This window comes from Rana temporaria, chromosome 2 (assembly GCF_905171775.1).
Source record: "Rana temporaria chromosome 2, aRanTem1.1, whole genome shotgun sequence".
Lineage (NCBI taxonomy): Eukaryota > Metazoa > Chordata > Amphibia > Anura > Ranidae > Rana > Rana temporaria.
Genome location: NC_053490.1, coordinates 8,149,496 through 8,175,952, shown reverse-complemented (window position 1 = coordinate 8,175,952; position 26,457 = coordinate 8,149,496). Strand labels below are relative to the sequence as shown.

Sequence of the window (26,457 nt, the reverse complement as noted above, 5' to 3'; positions counted from 1 at the left end):
GAACACCTGAGACCAAGCAGCTGTGGTCAGTGGGAGGCTGTAGACATCACAGAGGATGACAGGGACCCAACCAGCTCAAAGTATGAATAATAGCGACGGCTTTCTCGGTTGCACACAAGATTGACAGCTGTCATAATGTCTGGTGAATGTTGGGTGAGGGGTATGCACATCCACTCTTCCGACATTCACCAGATGTTATCCTTGTGTTGTGCAACCGAGAAAGCCGCCACTAATATCCATACCTTGAGCTGGCTGGTTCCCTGTCATCCTTGGTCTCTGTTTTCTCGGTGACACCTACAGCCTCCCACTGACCACAGCTGCTTGGTCTCAGGTGTTCCCTATCCATGCTGTTTCATGCCAACTTCAATGTAAGTGTGCTGCTTATTTTAATAAATAGTTTTTTTTTATTTTCATACTGACCTCGGCACCCTGCAGTTCGTTTTTTTTTTTTCCTTCTACATGGTAGCTTCATTGGCTGCTGTTTAACCACTTCCGGCCCGACCTATAGCAGAATAACGGCCGGGAAGTGGTTCAGTTATCCTAAATGGGCGTCATATGGCATTCAGCAGGATAACAGCCGCCGCGCGCCCACGGGGGAGCGCATTGCAGCGATCGGTGGTGCGGCGTGTAAGTCTGACACACTGCTACACCCATCTCGGTGATCACCTAGAGCTGCACGATTCTGGGGAAAAATGAGAATCGCGATTCTTTTGCATAGAATGAAGATCACGATTCTCTTTTTTTTTTTTTATATTTAAAGTTATTTTTAACACAAAATTGAGCTTATGTGGGTAAATACAGTATATGTAAATCTGACGGACTGTTTACATGTTAAATTTTAAAAGCCGCAGCAAACCTGCTGACCTTGCATGGTTGCTCATGTGAAAGAACACCTCTGATTTTCACATTTTACTAAATCAGAGGTGTTCTGTCACATTAGCACGCATGTAAGGTTTGCTGCTGCTTTTAAAATTTAACATGTAAACAGTCCGTCGGATTTCAAAATACTGTATTTAAGCATATAAACTCCGTTTTGTGTTGAAAATAACTGTGAAATCTAAAACTCCGGTGGGTGTAACAAGATGTCCGCTTGCCCCCTTCTCACTCTATCATTACTGTGCAGGAGTGTGGGGTGGAGCAAGATGGCGGCGACGAAACGTCACTTCCTGACGAGACAGTCCCTGCCGGGTGTACCAAGATGGCCGGCGCTGTGGAGCTAGGCCGAAGCCCGAAAATCGCAGGTCATCCGGCCTGGAGATCGCAGAGGGGGGTGAATTGAGATCGCGATCCATTCGCGATTAATCATGCAGCTCTATGATCAGCCGTGTCCCAATCGTGGCTGATCACTATGCATAGGCGTGCGCACAGGGTGTGCCAGTTGTGCCCAGGCACACCCTAATCACCCTGTGCAGAACAGATTTCCCCTACTGATCTGGCTCCCCCTCTTCCCCCCCACAGCACTTCTGGCTTTCCTCCTCTCCCACTGGTTGTTGCTGTGGATGCTATAGGATGAGTGGGGGAAGGGGCCAGTAAATATGCCATTTACCGGCCCCTTCCCTTTCTGAATGAAGATCGTGAGTGATCGGTAGAGTGTGTTTGAGCTTTGGGGTGCACACCCTAATGCCAAAGGCTGCGCACACCTATGTCACTATGTAAACAGGAAGAGCCGCTTATCGGCTTTTCCTCACTCGCGTCTGACAGACACGAGTAGAGGAGAGCCGATCGGCTGCTCTCCTGAAAGGGGGGGGTTTGTTCTGATTGTTTATCAGCGCAGCCCCTCCTCGGATGCCACCAGGGGTGCCATCACACTGGACCACCAGGGAAATGCCAATCGGTGCCCAGGCAGCTGCCAATCAGTTTCCATCCCCAATACCTGCCAGTGCCATCAGTGATGCCTATCAGTGCCGCATACCAGTGCCCATCGGTACCACCTTATCAGTGCCCATCAGTGAAGGAGAAAACGTACTTATTTACAAAATTTTATAACCGAAACAAAAGAAAAAACATTTATTTTTCCAAATTTTCTGTCTTTTTTTTTATTTATTTTTTATTGGTTTAGCAAAAAATGAAAACCCGCAGAGGTGATCAAATACCACCAAAAGAAAGCTCTATTTGTGGGGGGAAAAAATTATAAAAATTCAGTTTGGGGACAGTGTAGCACGACCGCGCAATTGTCATTTGAACAGCGACAGCGCAGAAAGCTGAAAATTGGCCTGGGCGGGATGGGTGGTGGGGGGGTTAAGTGCCTGGTATTGAAGTGGTTAAATGGTCCCTAATCTGGGACTCGTGTGACTCTAAAACATGTAAAGGGTTACGTGAATAGTTTGCACCCTGAATACTTGTAGTAGCGATAATAATATGTATCTTCTTTGTTTTGCAGTCGGGTTGCAGGCAGCAGTGGTCTCCTATGCCGAGATCTGGGTGAGTTCTATGATGGAATGATGTCAGTCTGTGTATTGCAGGGACTTCCAGCCGGAATAATAACGTCAAATCTTCCCCAGTTCTCTGAGGGATGCGCCATTGTGGCATCTATGAGGCCCGCGTCACACGACACATCTGGTCACCGGTAGCAACTTGCCAAATCGCCAGCAGAGCAGAGAGAATGGTCACTTTCTCCAATGTCATCACTCCGCCACTGAGCGAGTCGCTGGGGGAGGCAACCCGGGGGGCCCTCCAGCTGTCGTGGAACTACATTTCCCATGAGGCATTGCAAGGCTGGCAGTTAGAATTACTCCCAGAGGCATGATGGGACTTGTAGTTCTGCAACAGCTGGAGGGGCCCCCAGGTTGCCTACCCCTGCTGTAGACTATTATTGCTTGCCCTTCTGTTTGCTGGGCATCTAAAATTTCAATACTGAGTCACTGATCAGGAACAAGCATACAACCAGAGAAGTCAGTGATACCAGGAACTCCTGATCTTCATGCTTGCAGGATAGTTAACCAATTCAGCCCCGGACCATTATGCAGGTTAAGGACCTTGCGCCTTTTTTGCAATTCGGCACTGTGTCGCTTTAACTGACAATTGCGCGGTCGTGCGACGTGGCTCCCAAACAAAATTGGCGTCCTTTTTTCCCCACAAATAAAGCTTTCTTTTGGTGGTATTTGATCACCTCTGCGGTTTTTATTTTTTGCGCTATAAAGAAAAATAGAACGACAATTTTAAAAAAAATGCAATATTTTTTACTTTTTGCTATAATAAATATCCCCCAAAAATATCTATAAAAAAAAATAAATATATATTTTTTTTCCTGAGTTTAGGCCGATACGTATTCTTCTAAAAAATTTTTGGAAATAAAAATCGCAATAAGCATTTATCGGTTGGTTTGCGCAAAAGTTATAGCGTTTAGCGTTATTACTGTGAAAATTACACTGGCAGTGAAGGGGTTAACCACTAAGGGGTTAGGTGTGTCCTAAGGGAGTGATTCTTACTGTAGAGGGGCGTGGCTGGACGTGTGACATCACTGATCGTTGTTCCCTATATCAGGGAACAGACGATCAGTGACACTGCCACAGAGAAGAACGGGGAAGGTTTGTTTACACTCACCTCTCCCCGTTCTTTAGCTCCTGTGACCGTTCGCGGGACACCGGCGGCCATCAGGTTCTGCGGTCACGGTGCTTCGGACCGGGTCGCGACCCACAGCTGGGCTCTTAAAGGCGACGTACCTGTACATGCCTGTGCCCAGCCGTGCCATTCTGCCGACGTATATCGGCGTTAGGCGGTCCTTAAGGGGTTAAAGTTATTCTATTTCAAATAAATATATACTATGTCAGTAATTTTTTTTTTTTTTTATGTATTTCAGGATTTCTGAATGAGAGCAGTAAAAGATGTTACCGGGCACATCCTTCGCATGGCATCGGCAGATACAGACACTTGCTGCCTCCTGAAGTTGTAAGGAGCTTAATGATTTTATTACAGGAGAGAGCAGCATTATGTTTAACACACATTAACCACTTAAGGACCGGACCAATATGCTGCTAAATGACCCAAGGGGTTTTTACAATTCGGCACTGCGTCGCTTTAACAGACAATTGCGCGGTCGTGCGACGTGGCTCCCAAACAAAATTGGCGTCCTTTTTTCCCCCACAAATAGAGCTTTCTTTTGGTGGTATTTGATCACCTCGGCGGTTTTTATTTTTTGTGCTATAAACAAAAATAGAGCGACAATTTTGAAAAAAATGCAATATTTTTACTTTCTCAAGTCGTCTTCCAGGACGGCACCTTGAGAGTAGACTGGCTCCACCTGACAGGAAACACAATCAGAAAGAGGTTTAAAAGCCCCGCCCCTCCCCGTGCACCTCAGTTATTGATTGTGTTTCCCACCAGCGAAACAGTTTGTTATTTTTTATCAGACCTAAGGCCTGGGGCTGGTGGTCCCCCTCCGGGTACTGAGCAGTGGGTCCTGGGGGCCGTCCCTGCCTCAGCTTAAAGGTGTAATGCCTGTCCCGGGGGGTTTTCCCCGTGTGATAGGGGGGGGGGAGGAAGATTGCAAACAATACCCCCCTTCTTTCCTTTCTGTAGGAATCCCTGGGATAGTGGCTATTCCAGTACTCCTATGTGGCCATGTTCCCTCTCCTCCAGGACCCCTTACCTGCTGGGCGGGTGTGAGGGCTTCCTCAGCGTGACTCCGGTGTACTGTCCTCCCGGGGACATTTTCGAATGGAGCCAGCAGTCGACGCCGCGTCACAGGCGGCGCGCGGTGATGACGAAGTTCCGCTTCCGGTCTTCACCAAAATGGCGGCCGCCAGCGGCGTCGGCTCCTCGCTGTTCTCACTGCAGCAAGGAGGAGAGTGGCGCCTACACGACTTCGCTATGGAGCGCGAGGATCGTTCGCTAGCAGCCGCTGCCGAGGACACCACCAAGGGTGAGTCTGCCTCAGAATGTCAGGGGGGCATATTGGACTGGGTCCTCTCCCTCCCCCCCCCCCCCCCCCCCCCCCCCCCCCCCCCCCCCCCCCCCCCCCCCCCCCCCCCCCCCCCCCCCCCCCCCCCCCCCCCCCCCCCCCCCCCCCCCCCCCCCCCCCCCCCCTCTCCTCTCCTCTCACACTTGATGTTTGAACAAAAGAAACCTTACAGGGGAGGAGGTTTCTGCCCAGGGGGAAGCTGCTATTCTCTCCCTAAAACACACTTCCAAAACCAAGAGGTGTGGTAACTGTAGCATTAAGCTGGCTGCAGATTACTCCAAACTTCTTTGTGCCAAATGCATACAAAAATTGACAGCAAAGGAAACTTCCCTGATTATGAAAGAATTCCTAGCTGTCCAATCCCAAATGCTCTCCACATTAAAGGAATTTAAGGACACCTTAAAAAATAGGGATCCTGAGCCCATAGCAGCCGGCCCCTCTTCTCAAGAGAGCTCATCCACCCCAGTGCCACGAGTTTCCAGGGCTAGGGAGTCTCTCCTATCTGACACCGAAGATTCAGAGGCTCCAGAAGATGGGGTAGTTGATAGTCATTCTGAGGATGAGGATGCCAGATCAGGCAAATATATTTTTTCTACAGATGACATGGGGGGTCTGCTGTCTATGCCTCTGAGGGGATCCAGCAGCCAGCAGAGCTGGTGTCACCTCAGGACAGAATGTACCAGGGTTTAGCTAAACCCCAGCCAAAGGTTATCCCAGTCCATCAGTCACTTAAAGATATAGTTCTGAGGGAATGGGCTGAGCCTGAAAAGAAACTACTAAGGTACAAGACCTGGAAGAGGCGCTGTCCCTTTAAGGAGGAGTTAGAAAATACTTTGTTTAAAACTCCTAAACTAGATGCATCTCTAGCCCAACTCTCCAGGCAGTCTGACCTCTCGTTTGAAGATGCAGGAAACTTAAAGGATTCCTTAGACAGGCGGGCAGACACCTCCCTTCGCAGGGCCTGGGAGGCTAATACGGCCGCCCTTGGACCCGCTTTAGCCTCTTCCTGCATCGCTAGGAATGCAGATACCTGATTAACCAGACTTCTGGAGCATGTACCTCAGACCTCCAAGTTTAAAGAAATTAGAGATTCTCTTACAGTCATAGGCAGTGCGGTTGCCTATCTTGCAGACGCATCGATTGAAACAGTCCGATCCTCTGCTAAGACGGGTGCTCTCGTCAACGCCGCCAGAAGGGCGGTATGGCTCAAGACGTGGGAAGGTGATCTTGCTTCCAAGACCCGTCTATGTGCCCTGCCCTTTGAAGGTACTCTTCTCTTTGGGGCAGGACTTGATCAAGCTCTAACTAGGGCCTCAGAAAAGGGTTCCCCCCAAAACCTAGACCTAACAGGAGAAGATTTTTTCGAGGCCCCCAGAATAAAAACCGACCTTCTGACCGAAGATCGGCCTTTAATAAGCGTTGGATCGCGGGAAAGGATAAGCCAAAAGGGGGTATCCTTTTCCCCGATCCCAAACCCGCAGGTAAGGACTCCAAGTGACTTAAGAGTCGGGGGAAGACTCTCCCAATTTTTTCCAGCCTGGGAGAGTATAACACGGAGTCCTCACATTCTGCAAATAGTGAGGGAGGGTTACAGATTGGAATTCCGACAACTTCCCCCCCCAATATTTCTCCTCACTCATCTACCCCAAGATCCCCTCAAGGCAGCTGCCCTTCTGGGAAATGTCACAGATCTAGCTCAGCAGGCAGTCATAATCCCAGTTCCGCCAGGACAACAGGGTCAGGGGGTGTACTCACATATTTTCATGGTGCCCAAACCTTCGGGGAAATTCCGATTGATCATAAATTTAAAACTTTTAAATACCTTTCTCCTCTACAAGAAATTCCGCATGGAAAACATTTACAGTCTCAAGGGACTGTTGTTAGAAGGAGTCTTTATGGTAACCATAGACTTGAGGGACGCCTACCTCCATGTCCCAGTCTTCAGGGACCATCAAAGGTTCCTCCGATTTGCCATTGCCTCCCCTCAGGGGATTCAGCACTGGCAGTTCACCGCACTCCCCTTTGGTCTGGCCTCCAGCCCAAGGGTTTTCACGAAGGTCCTGGCAGAGGTGGTCGCCTTTCTACATCTGAAAGGGATCTCCCTTGTCCCCTACCTGGACGACCTACTGCTTTTCAACCCCAGCCGAGAACTCCTTCTCTCGGATCTGGCCACCGTCCTGACTACTCTGGAATCTTTGGGATGGATTGTAAACAGAGAAAAATCTTCTCTCCTCCCAGAACAGAGAAAAATGTATCTGGGATTCCTGATAGATTCCATAGAGAAAAAGCTGGTTCTTCCAGAGGACAAGATCCAGAGACTCGGGTCAGTGGTCAGGTCCGTCATGGGGTCAATAGAAATTTCCCTCAGACAGATCATGAGGTTACTGGGACTGATGACCTCATGCATCCCAGCGGTCCCATGGGCCCAGCTTCATTACAGATCCCTGCAGGCCTTCCTGCTCTCCTCCTGGGACGGGAAGGACTCATCCCTAGACTCCAGGGTCAGCATCCCGGAGTCAGTAAAATGCACACTGGGGTGGTGGCTCATTCCTCAGAATTTGGAGGAAGGCCTCCCATGGAACCAGACAAATCCTCTCAGGATAACCACGGATGCCAGCTCCTGGGGGTGGGGAGCCCACATGTCGGGTCTCCAGGCCCAGGGGTGCTGGGATCGACAACAGAGCAGGTCCTCTTCCAACTTCCGCGAATTATTAGCGGTCGGGAAGGCCTTGGAGGCGTTCGAGGAGAGAGTCATAAACCAAGAAATACAGATTCTCTCCGACAACGCAACCACGGTGGCGTTCATAAATCACCAGGGAGGCACCAGGTCCCGTTCCCTCCTAAGGCTGTCCTTAGAAATTCTGAGTTGGGCAGAACAGAGAGTCCTCTCCCTTTCAGCAATCCACATCAGGGGAGTCCTAAACTTAGAAGCGGACTTTCTAAGCCGCCAACCCATCCTCCAGGGGGAGTGGGAATTAAATCGAGAAGTCTTCGACTGGGTTCGACATCGTTTCGGCAACCCAGAGATAGACCTCTTCGCGAACAGGAAGAACAGGAAGGTAGAAAGGTTCTTCTCCCTCTCCCGGGATCAGGGATCGGAGGGTGTGGATGCGTTGGCCCAGGCCTGGACATTTCAGCTGGCCTATGCTTTCCCTCCCCTGAGTCTGATCCCAAGGGTCCTACAGAAACTGAGTCGCTCACGGGGGAAGCTGATCCTGATCGCTCCCCAGTGGCCCAAAAGAGCTTGGTTCCCAATGTTAGAACGTTGGTCAGTTCTTCCTCCCCTTCCTCTCCCGGTCCGAGTGGACCTTCTGCGGCAGGGACCGATCTTTCACCCAGAGCCCGACTTTTTCAGTCTGACGGCCTGGTACTTGAGAGGTGGAACCTGCAGCGGAGAGGTTGTTCGGAGAAGGTAATAAATACCCTTTTGGCTAGTCATAAGGAGGTCACTAGGAAAATCTATGCTAAGACCTGGGGGGTTTTTTCACGCTGGTGTGCAGCCAGGCAAGCCCCACTACCTGAAATATCTGTCATCCTGGAATTTCTCCAGGAAGGAGTTGATCTAGGACTAGCCACAAGAACCTTAAGAGTACAGGTAGCCGCCTTGTCCTACTTTTTAGACAAGAGGCTGGCCCTGGATCCGCTGATCAAGCGATTCCTGTCGGCTAGGGATAGGTTATCCCCTATTCAAATCTCCAGGGTTCCCCCCTGGGACCTCACCTTGGTTCTAGACCATCTATCCAAACCTCCGTTTGAACCGATAGACAGCATTCCGGTTAGGCTGTTGACATTTAAATTCTCCTTTCTTCTGGCTATTACTACGGCCAAAAGAATAGGAGACATGCAGGCGCTCTCAATCAAAGAGCCTTATTTTCGTCTTTTTGAAGACAGGGTAGTCCTAAGTCAGGATCCCCTGTACCTACCTAAGGTGGCAACGAAATTTCATAGGTCACAAGAAATTATTCTTCCTTCATTTTGCGCAAATCCACAGAACGAAAGGGAAGAGACCTTCCACTGTTTGGATGTAAGACGCTGTTTGTTAAGTTATTTGGAAAGGGTGAGCGAGTTCAGACGCTCATCTCACTTGCTAATTAATTTTTCAGGACAGAAAAAGGGTTGCCAAGCATCTAGAGCCTCTATATCTAGGTGGATAAGACAGGCAATTTCATTAGCATACATTAAAGCTGGCAAAACAGTACCTAAAGTCAAGGCACATTCCACGAGATCTATAGCAACCTCCTGGGCAGAGAGAGCAGGAGTTTCAGTGGAACAAATCTGTAGATCAGCAACGTGGTCAAGCCAGAACACCTTTCTCAAACACTACCGAGTGGAACTTCTGTCACCCCAAGACTTGACGTTTGGCAGAAGAATCCTGCAGGCAGTTGTCCCGCCCTAAGGTAGGCCTGAGGGTTACTTGCTTATCTCTCAAGGTGCCGTCCTGGAAGACGACTTGAGAAAATACCAGTTACACTTACGGTAGCTGTTTTTCTGTAAGTCTTACAGGACGGCAGGCCTATTTCCCACCCTGAGGAATTTATATGGTTTGTATTTTTATATACTGGTTCCCGTGCTCTTATGGTGGTTACTTTATCACTAACTGAGGTGCACGGGGAGGGGCGGGGCTTTTAAACCTCTTTCTGATTGTGTTTCCTGTCAGGTGGAGCCAGTCTACTCTCAAGGTGCCGTCCTGTAAGACTTACAGAAAAACAGCTACCGTAAGTGTAACTGGTATTTTTTGCTATAATAAATATCCCCCAAAAACATATATAAAATTATTTTTTTTCCTCAGTTTAGGCCGATACGTATTCTTCTACCTATTTTTGGTAAAAAAAATCGCAATAAGCGTTTATCGATTGGTTTGTGCAAAATTTATAGCGTTTACAAAATAGGGGATAGTTTTATTATTATTTTTTTTTTTTTTACTACTATTGGCGGCGATCAGCGATTTTGTTCGTGACTGCGACATTATGGCGGACACTTAGGACAATTTTGACACATTTTTGGGACCATTGTCATTTTCACAGCAAAAAATGCATTTAAATTGCATTGTTTATTGTGAAAATGACAGTTGCAGTTTGGGAGTTAACCACAGGGGGCGCTGTAGGAGTTAGGGTTCACCTAGTGTGCGTTTACAACTGTAGGGGGGTGTGGCTGTAGGTCTGACGTCATCGATCGAGTCTCCCTATAAAAGGGATCACTCGATCGATGCAGCCGCCACAGTGAAGCACGGGGAAGCCGTGTTTACATACGGCTCTCCCTGTTCTTCAGCTCCGGGGAGCGATCGCGAGGGGGTGGCTAGAAACTAATAGCCGCGCCCTCGTCCCGGATCGTTCCTGAAGCCACGGGAACCGCCGCATGTACGGGGGGGGTCCCGATCGGACCCCCGACCAGGCAGGGACGTACAGATACGTTGATGTGCCTGTACGTGCCATTCTGCCGACGTAAATGTACATGCGGCGGTCCGGAAGTGGTTAAGGTTACTTTCACACTGAGGCGGTGCGCCGTCGGCGGTAAAGTGACGATTTTTTTTTTTAGCGGCGCTTTACCATCGTTTTTGCAGCGCTATTCGACCGCTAGCGAGGTGCATTTAACCCCCGTTAGTGGCGGAAAAAGGGTTAAAACCGCCCACGCTGCCCATTGATTTCAATGGGAAGGGGCTCTTTAGGGAGCGGTATACACACACACCGCTCCTACAGCGGCTCAAAGATGCGGCTGGCAGGACTTTTTTGAGCGTCTTGCCAGCTCACCGCTTCAGTGTGAATGCCCTTCGGGAGCGAATGGAGAGGCTCTTTCAGGTCGCTTTGCAGGCGCTGTTTTTAGCTCTGTAGCGTCTCAGTGTGAAAGTCGCCTAAATATCAAAGCAGATGGAGGCGGCTACATTTACATCAATATTTAGCAGCAATTTGGAAAGAATCTCCTGATTGCACAGAACGTGTGAAGGTCGTTTACAAACGTCTGCAGCTGTCGGCCACGGCTGTGAGATTTTGTCTTCTGTACAAATCAATGGCCGACACTGCAGCTGTTCAGCTGTTTGCGCTATACCCCAATAAATGTACCGTATTTATTGGGGTATAGCGCGCTCCGGCGTATAGCGCGCACCCCTAAAGTTACCCGAAATAAAAAAAGATTTTTTGTACTTACAGTTTTGTTGTCTTGCGCGGCGTCCATCGGTGGCCTCGTCGGGTCCGGCGTCCGTCTGCGGCTTCGGGTGTCCTGTTCGTCGGGTCTGGCGTCCTTCTGCGGCGTCCTCCCCGCTCGTTTCCCGTGCCGAGTTTGAATACTGCCCCGGCATATACCGAGCGCAGTACACTCGTGTATAGTCGGGCAGGCTCGGCTACTCTCGCGCTCACGTCCTGTACGTCCAGGACGTCAGCGCGAGAAGAGCCGAGACTGCCCGAATATACACGAGTGTACTGCGCTCGGTATATGCCGGTGCAGTATTCAAACTCGGCGCGGGAAAGCGGGTATCGGCGTATATCGCGCACCCACGATTTTGCCCTGATTTTCAGGGCAAAAAGTGCACGGTATACGCCGATAAATACGGGGGGGAATATGTTTTTGGGCATTATAAATTCAATGATTAAGGCCAGTGTTGTCGGCTTACTACAGTGAGTTAGAAGCTCGCTGGGTTTCTGGCACATCACCGGGTATTTTTCTGCACTTGCAGCTTTTTTTTAACCGCTTGCCGCTTGCCCACCGTAGTTTTACGGCGGCGGGTCGGCCTCGGCTGCACAAAATCACGTAATAAAATGTGATTTTACATTGCTGCCACTAGGGGCGCGCACCACCTGCTTGCCCCTGGTCCCGATGCGAGTACAATGTATGAACAGCGATCAGTCATTTCCCCTAGTCAGTCCCACCCCCCCTACAGATAGAACACACCCAGGGAACATACTTAACCCCTTCCTCGCCCCCTAGTGTTAAACCCTTCCCTGCCAGTGAAATTCATTAATCAATGCATTTTTATAGCACTGATCGCTATAAAAATGCCAATGGTCCCAAAAATGTGTCAAAAGTGTCCGATGCGTCCGCCATAATGTCGCAGTACCGATAAAAATCGCTGATCGCCGCCATTACTAGTAAAAAAAAAAATATTAATAAAAATGTCATCAATCTATCCCCTGTTTTGTAAACGCTATAACTTTTGCAAACCAATCAATAAATATTTATTGCGATTTGATTTTTTTTTTTTTTTACAAAAAATATGTAGAAGAATACGTATCGGACTAAACTGAGGAAAAAAATTTTTTTTAGATATTTTTGGGGATATTTATTATAGCAAAAAGTTAAAAAAAATATTATTTTATTTTTAATTTTTGCGCTATAAAGAAGGAGAATAGAGCGACAATTTAAAAACCGCAGAGGTGATCAAATACCACCAAAAGAAAGCTCTATTTGTGGGGGAAAAAAAAGGACGCCAATTTTGTTTGGGAGCCACGTCGCACGACCGCGCAAATGTCAGTTAAAGCGACGCGGTGCCCGAATCGCAAAAAGTGGCCCGGTCATTGACCAGCAAAATGGTCCGGGGGCTGAAGTGCTTAAAAGGGATAAAACTCAGGAAATGTGCATGCGTTGCACAGATGTGCTGACATTTTTTTTTTTTTTTTTTTTTGTCTTGTTCAAACACACACTTTAATGTTAACGTTTTTTTTCCCCACCAGGATAAAAAAAAAAGTAAACTGCGGAAGGAGATAAAACAAGCCACAGACCATGAATACGGGACCCTGAACTTCCAGGTGACCGGGCACAACATGCTCTACGTGGAAAGATTTGTGCGGTATATCCATAAATTCTTTAACCAGATGTCCGTCGCTGTGGAGGAGAGGTGAGTCCTCCATTGTCCTCTCTGTATGTGTGTGTGGGGGGACTTAAGATATCCATGATCACTATTTCTGGGTGTCAGAATTACTTAATTGTTTTTAAAAAATGTCATTTAAAACGATGGTGTGTGGGCTTCACATCATTTTTCGGGTTCTGAAAAACGACAACATTTTTTTTTCGAACATGCTGCATTTTTTAACGACGTTTAAGCGATGTCGTTTTTCGGGTTGTAAAAAATGATCGTGTGTGGGCTAAAACGACGTTAAAAAAAACGCGCATGCTCAGAAGCAAGTTATGAGACGGGAGCGCTCGTTCTGGTAAAACTACTGTTCATAATGGAGTAAGCACATTCATCACGCGGTAACGGACAGAAAAGTGCGAATCGTCTTTTACTAAGACGGAATCAGCTAAAGCAGCCCCAAGGGTGGCGCCATCCGCATGGAACTTCTCCTTTATAGTGCCGTCGTATGTGTTGTACGTCACCGCGCTTTGCTAGAGCATTTTTTAAAAACGATGGTGTGTGGGCAACGACGTTTTAATGATTAAGTTCGAAAAACGCAGTTTTTTTTTTCTACATGCCGAAAAATGATCGTGTGTACGCGGCATTAGGTCACATGTACACTTCAGCTGTTAAATGCCTGTTTTACAGGTGATTAATGTTTTAAAGCGGAGGTCTGCCAAAATTTTTTATTTACCGTATTTATCTTGCTATAACGCGCCCCGGCGTATAGCGCGCACCCCCGAACTTGAAGGAAAATTCCTGGGAAAAAAAAATACTTAGTTTGGATGCCCCTCGTCGGTGTCTTGCCCGTCGTCCATCGCGTCCTGCCCGTCGTCCATCGGCAGCCTCGTCCAGTTCGGCGTCTTTCTGCGGCCATCGTGGTGTCCTCCCTGCTCGATCCCCGCACTGTGTTTGATCCACTGCGCCGACGTATACCGAGCGCAGTACACTCGGGTATAGTCGGGCAGGCTCGGCTCCTCTCGCGTAAAGGACGTACAGGACGTGACCGCAAGAGGAGCCGAGCCTGCCCGACTATACCCGAGTGTACTGAGCTCGGTATATGTCGGCGCAGTGGTTCAAACACAGCGCGGGTATCGGCGTATATCGCGCACCCTGATTTTCAGTTCAAAAAAGTGTGCGATATACGCCGATAAATACGGTATTTTGTTATAAGTCAACAAATACTGCAGCTGCTGACTTTTAACCACTTAAGGACCGCCTAACGCCGATATACGTCGAGAGAATGGCACGGCTGGGCACAGGCACATACAGGTACGTCGCCTTTAAGGGCCCAGCCGTGGGTCGCGTGCACGCGACCCGAAGCTCCGTGACCGCGCCCATGGGACCCGATCGCTGCCGGTGTGTCCCGCGATCGGGTCACAGGAGCTGAAGAACGGGGAGAGGCGAGTGTAAACGCACCTTCCCCGTGCTTCTGTGTGGCTCGTCACTGATTGTCTGTTCCCTGATATAGGGAACGACGATCAGTGACCTCACGCCTACAGTAAGAATCACTCCCTAGGACACACTTAACCCCTAAGCACCCCCTAGTGGTTAACCCCTTCACTGCCATTGTCATTTTCACAGTAATCTGTGAATTTTTAAAGCACTTTTCGCTGTGAAAATGACAATAATTATTAATAAAAATGCCATAAAACTATCCCCTATTTTGTAAACGCTATAACTTTTGCGCAAACCAATCAAACGCTTATTACAATTTTTTTTTTTTTTTTTTTTAAAAATATGTAGAAGAATACGTATCGGCCTAAACTGAGGGAAATTTTTTTTTTTTTGGGGGGGGGGGGATATTTATTATAGTGAAAAATATAGAATTTTTTTCAAAATTGTCGCTCTATTTTTGTTTATAAAAACCGCAGAGGTGATCAAATACCACCAAAAGAAAGCTCTATTTGTGGGGGAAAAAGGACGCTAATTTTGTTTGGAAAACACGTCGCACGACCGCGCAATTGCCAGTTAAAGCGACGCAGTGCCGAATCGCAAAAAGGGGCCTGGTCCTTAACCTGCATAATGGTCCGGGTCTTAACCGGTTAAATTGTTTGTTTCGAACAAGCTGGTCCAAACGAACAATTTCCATCACTATTAGATGTGCCCGGTGTGTGCTATGAATAAACTGTATGTGGCCAACAACTTATTTTTAAAGCAGAATTAAAATGTATTTTTTTTTTCTTATGTGTGTCCATTGCTGGTAGGTTGTGTGTGTACATTGCTGGCGGATAGGTTTTGTGTGTACATTGCTGGCAGGTAGGTTTTGTGTGTGCATTGCTGGCGGGTAGGTTTTGTGTGTACATTGCTGGCGGGTAGGTTTTGTGTGTGTACATTGCTGGCGGGTAGGTTTTGTGTGTGTACATTGCTGGCGGGTAGGTTTTGTGTGTGCATTGCTGGCGGGTAGGTTGTGTGTGTACATTGCTGGCAGGTAGGTTTTGTGTGTGTACATTGCTGGCGGGTAGGTTGTGTGTGTACATTGCTGGCGGGTAGGTTTTGTGTGTGTACATTGCTGGCGGGTAGGTTTTGTGTGTACGTTGCTGGCGGGTAGGTTGTGTGTGTACATTGCTGGCGGGTAGGTTTTGTGTGTGTACATTGCTGGCAGGTAGGTTTTGTGTGTGTACATTGCTGGCAGGTAGGTTTTGTGTGTGTACATTGCTGGCAGGTAGGTTTTGTGTGTGTACATTGCTGGCGGGTAGGTTGTGTGTGTACATTGCTGGCGGGTAGGTTGTGTGTGTACATTGCTGGCGGGTAGGTTGTGTGTGTACATTGCTGGCGGGTAGGTTGTGTGTGTACATTGCTAGCGGGCAGGTTTTGTGTGTACATTGCTGGCGGGTAGGTTTTGTGTGTGCATTGCTGGCGGGTAGGTTTTGTGTGTGCATTGCTGGCGGGTAGGTTTTGTGTGTGTACATTGCTGGCGGGTAGGTTTTGTGTGTGTACATTGCTGGCGGGTAGGTTGTGTGTGTACATTGCTGGCGGGTAGGTTTTGTGTGTGTACATTGCTGGCGGGTAGGTTGTGTGTGTACATTGCTGGCGGGTAGGTTTTGTGTGTACGTTGCTGGCGGGTAGGTTGTGTGTGTACATTGCTGGCGGGTAGGTTGTGTGTGTACATTGCTGGCGGGTAGGTTGTGTGTGTACATTGCTGGCGGGTAGGTTTTGTGTGTACGTTGCTGGCGGGTAGGTTGTGTGTGTACATTGCTGGCGGGTAGGTTGTGTGTGTACATTGCTGGCGGGTAGGTTGTGTGTGTGTGTGTGTGTACATTGCTGGCGGGTAGGTTTTGTGTGTACATTGCTGGCGGATAGGTTTTGTGTGTACATTGCTGGCGGGTAGGTTGTGTGTGTACATTGCTGGCGGGTAGGTTGTGTGTGTGTGTGTGTGTGTGTACATTGCTGGCGGGTAGGTTTTGTGTGTACATTGCTGGCAGGCAGGTTGTGTGTGTGTGTGCACAATGCTGGCAGGCAGGTTGTGTGTGTGTACATTGCTGGCAGGTAGGTTTTGTGTGTCCATTGCTGACAGGTAGGTTTTGTGTGTACATTGCTGGCGGGTAGGTTTTGTGTGTACATTGCTGGCAGGCAGGTTGTGTGTGTACGTTGCTGGCGGGTAGGTTGTGTGTGTGTACATTGCTGGCAGGTAGGTTTTGTGTGTACATTGCTGGCGGGTAGGTTTTGTGTGTACATTGCTGGCAGGCAGGTTGTGTGTGTGTGTGTACATTGCTGGCAGGCAGGTTGTGTGTGTGTACATTGCTGGCAGGTAGGTTTTGTGTGTCCATTGCTGACAGGTAGGTTTTGTGTGTACATTGCTGGCGGGTAGGTTTTGTGTGTACATTGCTGGCAGGCAGGTTGTGTGTGTACATTGCTGGCAGGTAGGTTTTGTGTGTACATTGCTGGCAGGCAGGTTGTGTGTGTGTACATTGCTGGCAGGTAGGTTTTGTGTGTACATTGCTGGCAGGCAGGTTGTGTGTGTGTACATTGCTGGCAGGTAGGTTTTGTGTGTACATTGCTGGCAGGCAGGTTGTGTGTGTGTACATTGCTGGCAGGCAGGTTGTGTGTGTACATTGCTGGCGGGCAGGTTTTGTGTGTACATTGCTGGCAGGTAGGTTTTGTGTGTACATTGCTGGCAGGTAGGTTTTGTGTGTACGTTGCTGGCGGGTAGGTTTTGTGTGTGCATTGCTGGCGGGTAGGTTTTGTGTGTACATTGCTGGCAGGTAGGTTTTGTGTGTACATTGCTGGCAGGTAGGTTTTGTGTGTACGTTGCTGGCGGCTAGGTTTTGTGTGTACGTTGCTGGCAGGTAGGTTTTGTGTGTACGTTGCTGGCGGGTAGGTTTTGTGTGTACATTGCTGGCAGGCAGGTTGTGTGTGTGTGTGTACATTGCTGGCAGGCAGGTTGTGTGTGTGTACATTGCTGGCAGGTAGGTTTTGTGTGTCCATTGCTGACAGGTAGGTTTTGTGTGTACATTGCTGGCGGGTAGGTTTTGTGTGTACATTGCTGGCAGGCAGGTTGTGTGTGTACATTGCTGGCAGGTAGGTTTTGTGTGTACATTGCTGGCAGGCAGGTTGTGTGTGTGTGTGTGTACATTGCTGGCAGGCAGGTTGTGTGTGTGTACATTGCTGGCAGGTAGGTTTTGTGTGTCCATTGCTGACAGGTAGGTTTTGTGTGTACATTGCTGGCGGGTAGGTTTTGTGTGTACATTGCTGGCAGGCAGGTTGTGTGTGTACATTGCTGGCAGGTAGGTTTTGTGTGTACATTGCTGGCAGGCAGGTTGTGTGTGTGTACATTGCTGGCAGGTAGGTTTTGTGTGTACATTGCTGGCAGGCAGGTTGTGTGTGTGTGTACATTGCTGGCAGGCAGGTTGTGTGTGTACATTGCTGGCGGGCAGGTTTTGTGTGTACATTGCTGGCAGGTAGGTTTTGTGTGTACATTGCTGGCAGGTAGGTTTTGTGTGTACGTTGCTGGCGGCTAGGTTTTGTGTGTACGTTGCTGGCGGGTAGGTTTTGTGTGTGCATTGCTGGCGGGTAGGTTTTGTGTGTACATTGCTGGCAGGTAGGTTTTGTGTGTACATTGCTGGCAGGTAGGTTTTGTGTGTACGTTGCTGGCGGCTAGGTTTTGTGTGTACGTTGCTGGCGGCTAGGTTTTGTGTGTACGTTGCTGGCGGCTAGGTTTTGTGTGTCTTGTTTCTGCAATAAAAGCTCCTTTTATTGGTGTTTCTCCAGCTATGCTCTGCAGACCAGGAGCACAGAGGTTCTGCTGCTGCAGGATTCGGGAAGCAAGATGTCCGTCGACTACGTTCTCTCCACCCACCAGAGAGTCGTCCAGGTGAGGAGCCCAGACGTTTTTCCGCTTCCGTCGCACAATACTTGGCTTTGAAGCCGCGTACACACCATCGGCTTTCTCGTCGGGAAAACCGTCATGTTTCCTCTTGGGCGAGAAAACCGTCTGTGTGTAGGCTCTCCAGCAGGTTTCCCGACGAGAAAACCGAAGAGAATCACGACGAGAAAATTTTAGAACGTTTTCTAAATTTTCTCGTCGTGAATCGCCGCAGTTTTTTTTCTCGGCAGGTTTCCCCCATAGGGAGCCTACACACGGCCGGTTTTCTTGACCAAGAGAAAACCCGTCGGGAAAACCGGCCGTGTGTACACGAGGAAAAGGGACCAAGCCGGTCCTCTGTTTTCCCGTCGGGTTTCTCGGCGGTGTTTTCACCGCCGAGAAACTCGGATCGTGTGTACGTGGCATAAGGCTCAGACCAACAAGGAAGCTTGTTTAACCCCTTCAATACCAGGAACTTGCGCACCTTCCTGCCCAGGCCAATTTTCAGCTTTCAGCGCTGTCGCAATTTGAATGAGAATTACGCGGTCATGAGACACCACTGTACCCAAACTAAATTTTTATAATTTTTCCCCCACAAATAGAGCTTTCTTTTGGTGGTATTTTTTTTATTTTTTTTTTTTAAAGTGTATCTTGTGCGTGTACTCGAGAGAGGAGCCGGACTGCAGGAGTTGGGAGTAGGCAGGCCTCCCCCAGAGGCAATCTGCCACCTTTCTCCATGCCCCGGGTGGCAATGGCGGGTGTGTGAGGGGGTCCTCCCACACAGCCCGCCCTACCTGCTCCGCTTTGAAGCCCAACGGGGCAGAGGGACTCCCTATAAGGGAGTGAGAGGATCTAGCCCGCTCAACCAGCCCCGTTAGCCCTTCGCCTCTCTTTTTAGAGACCGCGTGGTCAAAGTGCGTGTGTGTTAACCCAATTTCGAGTGCGTGTAAGTGTGGTGGTTTTTGTGGGAGGGGGGTGAGCGTACTAAGCGCAGGCTTACCTCGCATAGCACACCCACCGGGAGCCGGGCTGAGACCACCAAACTCAATTCACATGTAGCCGAGACCGGGATCCGAACCCCTGGCTGCAGAGGTGAATGGCTTGTTAGCGCAGTGCCAATCGCGTTGAGCCACCGCAGCTCCCTTTTTTGGTGGTATTTGATCACCTCTGCGATTTTTATTTTATGTTTTGCGCAACAACTGAAAAAAGACCGAAAATTTTTAAAAAAATAAAGTTTTTATTTTTTTTCTGTTAATTTTTTTGTAAATAAGTAAGTTTTCTTCTTCAATTATGGGCACTGATGAGGTGGCACTGATTGCGACTGATGAGGTGGCACTGATTGCGACTGATGAGGTGGCACTGATTGCGACTGATGAGGTGGCACTGATTGCGACTGATGAGGTGGCACTCATAGGCGGCACTGATGGGCACTCATAGGCGGCACTGATGGGCACTCATAGGCGGCACTGATGGGCACTCATAGGCGGCACTGATAATACTGATGGTGGCATTGCTGGGCATCACTTTTTTAGGTTTTCTATGTTGTGCCCATGTTTTTTAACATCTGGATGGCCATGGGGTACATACCTGGCCATCCACATGTTGCCACAGATGCAGGGTGTCAGACTGACACCCCGCACCACCAATCGCCGCGCTGCGTGCCCCCACGGGCGCCCCGGCATGTTATCCTGCTGGACATCAATTGATGTCCAGTCAGGATAACAGAACCCCTTCCCGGACGTCAATTGTCTATTGAAGTGGTTAACTAACTCCCACCACAGTATAGTAAAATGACGGCGGGATCCCCTCTCGCTCTGGAGTGACATCATATGACGTCGCCCCAGGGTCACCGCTCTCGCGTGCCTACGGGGTCATGCGGCGATTGCACCGTGTTCCTAGGACACAGCGCGACACCAATCAGCTGCATCTCCACGCAGCAGAGAGTTTACAGGTAATCGGGGGAATTGATTATCAATGTATCCCCATTGGTGCCTCTTCCGCAGTGCCCATTGGTGCCTCTTCCGCAGTGCCCTTTGGTGCCTCTTCCGCAGTGCCCTTTGGTGCCTCTTCCGCAGTGCCCTTTGGTGCCTCTTCCGCAGTGCCCATTGGTGCCTCTTCCGCAGTGCCCATTGGTGCCTCTTCCGCAGTGCCCATTGGTGCCTCTTCCGCAGTGCCCATTGGTGCCTCTTCCGCAGTGCCCATTGGTGCCTCTTCCGCAGTGCCCATTGGTGCCTCTTCCGCAGTGCCCATTGGTGCCTCTTCCGCAGTGCCCATTGGTGCCTCTTCCGCAGTGCCCATTGGTGCCTCTTCCGCAGTGCCCATTGGTGCCTCTTCCGCAGTGCCCATTGGTGCCTCTTCCGCAGTGCCCATTGGTGCCTCTTCCGCAGTGCCCATTGGTGCCTCTTCCGCAGTGCCCATTGGTGCCTCTTCCGCAGTGCCCATTGGTGCCTCTTCCGCAGTGCCCATTGGTGCCTCTTCCGCAGTGCCCATTGGTGCCTCTTCCGCAGTGCCCATTGGTGCCTCCTCGTAAGCGCACAGTAGCAAAAAAAAAAAAAAACAGCAGTGATTAAATACCACTAAAAGAAAGCTCTATTTGTTGGAAGAAAATGATAAAAAATTTCATTTGTGTACAGTGTTGTATGACCGCGCAATTGTCATTCAAAGTGTGACAGCGCTGAAAATGGGCCTGGGCAGGAAGGGGGTGAAAGTGCCCGGTATTGAGGCAGTTGAGTTATATTTCGAGCTCGTCGCCCTTATTTTTCGGGGGACTTCATCACTGATAGAATTTCTGCCCGCTTTGGGGTATTCTCACTCCTCCTCCTGAATTATCAGCAATATGTTATAAATATCCAGCAGGGAGAGTGGGACTGCTTCCTAATATCTGCATCAGGTGTTCAGAGATGAGGACTGAAGAGTAAAGTCCCTAAGGGAGATCTAAGAAACTAGTGATTTAACCACCTAAGGACTGCCGCACGACGATGTACGTCGGCAGAATGGCACGGTTGGGCACATGGATCTATATATACGTCCCCTTTAAGAGCCCAGCCGTGGGCGCGGTCAGAAGCTCCGTGACCACGCCCACGGGACCCGCGGACCCGATCGCCGCGGGTGTCCCGCGATCGGTCACAGGAGCTGAAGAACGGGGAGAGGTGAGTGTAAACACAGCTTCCCCGTTCTTCTCTGTGGCAGTGTCCGTGATCGTCTGTTCCCTGATATAGGGAACAGACGATCAGTGATGTCACACGTCCAGCCCCACCCCCCTACAGTTAGAAACACACATGAGGTCACACTTAACCCCTACAGCGCCCCCTAGTGGTTAACCCCTTCACTGCAATTGTCATTTTCACAGTAATCAGTGCATTTTTATAGCACTTTTCGCTGTGAAAATGACAATGGTCCCAAAAATGTGTCAAAAGTGTCCGATGTGTCCGCCATAATGTCGCAGTCACGAAAAAAAATTGCTGATCGCCGCCATTAGTAGTAAAAAAAAAAAAAAAAATTATTAATAAAAATGCCATAAAACTATCCCCTATTTTGTAAACTCTATAAATTTTGCGCAAACCAATCGATAAACGCTTATTGCGATTATTTTTTTATTTTTTTTTACCAAAAATATGTAGAAGAATAAGTATCGGCCATTTTTTTTTTCAAAATCGTCGCTCTATTTTTGTTTATAGCGCAAAAAATAAAAACCGCAGAGGTGATCAAATACCACCAAAAGAAAGCTCTATTTGTGGGGGAAAAAAAGGACGCCAATTTTGTTTGGGAGCCACATCGCATGACCGCGCACTTGTCAGTTAAAGCGACGCAGTGCCGAATCGCAAAAAGGGGCAAGGTCCTTAACCTGCATAATGGTCCGGGTCTTAAGCGGTTAACTAACCGGCATGTGCCAAGAACTTAAAGCGGAGCTCCACCCAGAAGGAGACGTTCCGCTTTAAGAACTCCTCCCCCCGCTACTTATGAAGAATTTGGCACTTTTGAGGTGGGGGGGTGGGGGGCCCGTCACATCCCCCCGATTTTTGACAGGTACCCGACAAACTTCCGACGTACCTCGCTGCGGCAAGGTCCGACGGAAGTGGGGACATGGTACTTGTCAAAAACAGGTACCCGCTGACGTCCTGTACGCTCAGGGCGTCAGCGCAAGAGGCGCCGAGACTGCCCGAAGATACACGAGTGTACTGCGCTCGTTATATGCCGGCGCAGTATTCAAACTCGACGCGGGTATCGGCGTATACCGCGCATCCACGATTTTACCCTGATTTTCAGGGCAAACTAGTGCGCGGTATACGCCAATAAATACGGTATTGTCTGTACTGGCCCAGCTCCTCCCCCTAACCTTTTTATATAGCTGCCAGGGAAGGTGTGAAGGGCAATACCCTAGTGTCACTTGAGTGACGGCTTTGGGGCTGCTGACATCACATCCAAGATGGCGGCACATAGCAGCAGTCTCTAAGCTGTCTACACAAGGGAGGCTTTTACAGGGAAATATGTTTGATGTGGAAAGTGTTGATGGTGCCGGCTATTCATGGTGGTCTTTTCTTAGGTAAGTGGCCTCAAAGCTACACTGGCCCCTATTCTCCTGGAGGCCCTCATGATGAATCAGCCAGAAGGAGTCCAGCTTCAGGTCAAGCAGGTAAGAGAACTGATCTCAGATAATGAACATTATTAAACATCTGGAATGGTTCTGACCTCTCCGCTGACTTCCACCAGTGTGATGTAGGAGCAGCCGCTGCATGCGCTTTGCATCCCTTTTTAGTTTGCTTCGCTCCTGCTGCCATTCCTGGATGCAAACTGCAACCGTGGAACGGAATTCCTCTACTTTTTAGAGCCATGTCGTGACCCCACAGTTGACCAATCATATGGTAGCTGCCAGTATCAGGAGCTGGAGAAGTGATGACAGGTGGTAGGTTCTGTTTTTATATCCAACTACAGTGGAACCTTAGATTACGAGAATAATCCGTTCCAGGAGAATGCTCGTAATCCAAAGCACTCGCATATCAAAGCGAGTTTCCCCATTGAAGTCATTGGAAACGAAAATTATCTGTTCCGCATTGACTTCAATGATATGTAAGACCGCATGCGGCCAGAGGCGGTAGGGGGGGCGCCGGAGAGCCTCGGAAAAGGCCAGAGGACACCTCGGCTGACCTCGGAAAGACTTTGAGCCAGATTCACAAAAGAGATACAACGGCGTATCTCCTGATACGCCGTCGTATCTCTGTGATCCGCCCGTCATATCTATGCGCCTGATTTATAGAATGAGGTTACGCATAGCTAGCCCTAAGATCCGACAGGTGTAATTGACTTACACCGTCGGATCTTAGGATGCAATTCTAGGCCGGCCGCTAGGTGGCGATTCCATTGCGGTCGGCATAGAATATGCAAATGACTAGTTACGGCGATTCACGAACGTACGCTTTACCCGTCGCTCTAAATTTACGTGGTTTCCGTCGAGATACGCCGCTTAAAACGAAGGCTGCCCTCTAGGTGGCCTAGCCAATGTTAAGTATGGCCCGCGTCTAAATTTTCAAATTCACGTAGTTTGCGTAATTCGTCCGTGAATGGCGCTGGACGCCATTTATGTTAACGTCAAAACCAATGACGTCCTTGCGACGTCATTTAGCGCAATGCACGTCGGGTAATTTGACGGACAGAGCATGCGCAGTACATTCGGTGCGGGAACGAGCCTAATTTAAATGGTGCCCACCCCATTTGAATTAGGCGGGCTTGCGCCAAACGGATTTACGTTACACTGCCGCAAGTTTACAGGTAAGAGCTTTGTGAATCAGGCACTTGCGCTGTAAACCTGCGGCGGTGTAACGTAAATGGGATACGTTACGCCGCCACAGCGTAACGTATTTGTACCTGAATCTGGCCCTTTGTTCCCGAGATTTGCTGAGGTCAGCCGTTTCCGAACGCCTGCGATCGGCTCTGTTTGGCTCCGGCCCCCCCCCCCCCCCCCCCCCTCAGGCCAAAAGCGTTGCTGCACAGCGATTTGGCCTAAATCGTGCTCGCAAACCGAGTTACGATTTTTGAAAATACAGTGCTTGTATTGCGAAAACGCTCGTTAACCGCATTACCCGCAATCCGAGGTTCCACTGTATTGTTGAGAGGGCCGAGGTGGACATTTTAGCCTTGGGATAGGTGACCTCTGACCCTGTAGTTGAGGTTCTTCATCCAAGTATGACAGGCCAAGGTCTTCCCCATGCCAAGACTTGCAGTACCTCTCTATTTAAAGGGTCGGAGATTGGCGCAGTCCTGCCTATCCAATTATCCAATCAATTTAAATGATCCCGTAGGGGGCGGGAATCATTTAAATTAGGCGTGTTCCTGCGCCGATCGTAGAGCGCATGCTCCGTCGGGAAACTTTCCCGACGTGCATTGCGGCAAATGATGTCAAATGATGTCAAAGTGAACGTGAATGGCGTCCAGCGCCATTCACGATTCACTTACGCAAACTATGTAAATTTCAAATTTCGCGACGCGGGAACGACGGGTATACGTAACATTGGCTGCCCCTGCTAATAGCAGGGGCAGCCTTACGCAAAAACCGCCGTACGGAAACAACGTAAATTGCGTACGCAGGGCTCGCGCAACGTTGTGAATCGGTGTTAGTATGCAATTTGCATACTATACGCTGAGCACAACGGGAAAGTCACCTAGCGGCCATCGCAAGAATGCAGCCTAAGATATGCGGGCATAAGAGCCTTTTGCCGCGCATATCTTAGGCTGCAGTCGGCGTAACAAGGTTCCTGAATCGGGAGCATTCGTTACGCCGGGGCAAGTAAGTAATTGCTCTGTGTAACTTATGGTTACACAGGCGCAATTGCTTCTTGAATCCAGGCCTCTGTTATTGGTTGTGTGGCCACAAGTCCACCACAGACCGACTCGCTGGTTTCCAATACTTTGTCCCCCATCCCCCACCATTACAACATGTCTAGTTAACCTTCAGCTGATTAAGAGCCCACTCATGCTATACCAAAGGTTGGCAAATGCGGTCCTCCTGGGCTTGTAACCCCGCAACAGCTGGAGGGCCCTATTTGCCAACCCCTGCACTAAACAGACGGCTTCCACACAGGTAAACCGCAGTGCTTTTCCTGTCCAGCAGATTTCTGTTCCTGCTGAAGTGAGCTGGTGCAAAATTCAGCACATTACACAGCTCCCTTTTTTTTCTGAACAAATTTTATTGAAGTATACAAAAATGACACTTAAAGAGGAAGTAAACCCACAAAAAAAAAAAATACACCCTGCAAGACAAAGGCATAATGAGCTAGTATGCATAGCATACCAGCTCATTATGAATTACTTACTTGAGATCGAAGCCCCACTTGGAAGTGCAGTCGTTGTAAATCTGAGGGCTAGATCTGAAATGAGGCTGATTTTATTACCCAATCATGTGCAAGCTAAAAAAAAAAATTTATTTTCCTTCCCTTTCCAGCGACTGCACTTTCAAGGGCACTTTCAGTGCAATTTCAAGTGCACTTTGTACTTGTAGTTTGCAGTTGTAGTGCAAAGTGGATTTGCCTTTCGTAAATAACCCCCTTGGAGCCCATTCACACAGGGGCAACACGACTTCCAGCGCGACTTTGGGAGGTAACTTGGACACGACTTGAGTATGAATCACAGCGCGACTTGGGGCGACTTCAGTGCGACTTGCGGCGACTTACAACGCTACTTTAATAAGGGGGCCCCCTGATCCCGGCCCCCCCACACACTAGACAGGTTTTAAAGTAATTTGTCAGCTCCGGGGGCCTTCTTCCGACTTTGGGTGTCTTCTTCCGACTTCCCTGCTCTCCGGTTCTTTCTGCCGGGCACCGCTATCTTCTTCCAGCTCTTTTTTAATAGCGACGGGCCGGTCTTCTGCGTCTTCGATGTTGACTCGGCACTTCCTCCCGCTGTAATGCCGGGTGCGCGGTGTGCAACGATTTATATAGGCCTCTTATGACGTCACAGTCCCATCATGCTCCGGGTGGTGACGACATAATGGGCAGGGTCACCGGGTGATATCACCCAGTGACCACGCCCCATGCCTATATAAATCGTTGTGCACCGCGCACCCGGCGTTACAGCGGGAGGAAGCGTTGAGTCAACATCGAAGAAGAGAAGAGGGAAACAGAAGACCGGCCCGCCGCTAGTAAAAGAGCTGGAAGAAGATAGCGGTGCCCGGCAGAAGGCAGAAAGAACCGGAGAGCGGAGAAGAGAGCGGAGAAGTCGGAAGAAGACCCCCGGAGCTGACTAATAAATTACTTTAAAAACCTGTCGTGTGTGGTTTTTTTTCTTGACAAAGGTGAATGGGTAGGGGTACTACACATAGGGTGGGGGGCCAGGATCTGGGGGCCCCCTTATTAAAGGAGGCTCCCAGATTCCGATAAGCCCCCCCGCTCGCTGCTATGGTATGGAGACGGGTGGGGGCCATCTTCCCCTCACTCATAT

The 26,457-nt window shown here is 49.3% G+C and overlaps 1 protein-coding gene across 1 annotated transcript in view; it reads left to right on the top strand.

Annotated features, from left to right (window-relative positions):
* MRPL48 (mitochondrial ribosomal protein L48) overlaps positions 1-26,457 on the top strand; it is a 32,469-nt gene that overhangs the window by 5,343 nt on the left and 669 nt on the right. The window contains exons 3-7 of the mRNA XM_040339799.1: positions 2,381-2,421; positions 3,800-3,888; positions 12,562-12,725; positions 17,934-18,036; positions 22,571-22,660. Of these exons, the coding sequence (XP_040195733.1) occupies positions 2,381-2,421; positions 3,800-3,888; positions 12,562-12,725; positions 17,934-18,036; positions 22,571-22,660 (487 nt within the window). The remainder of the gene's footprint in view (positions 1-2,380; positions 2,422-3,799; positions 3,889-12,561; positions 12,726-17,933; positions 18,037-22,570; positions 22,661-26,457) is intronic.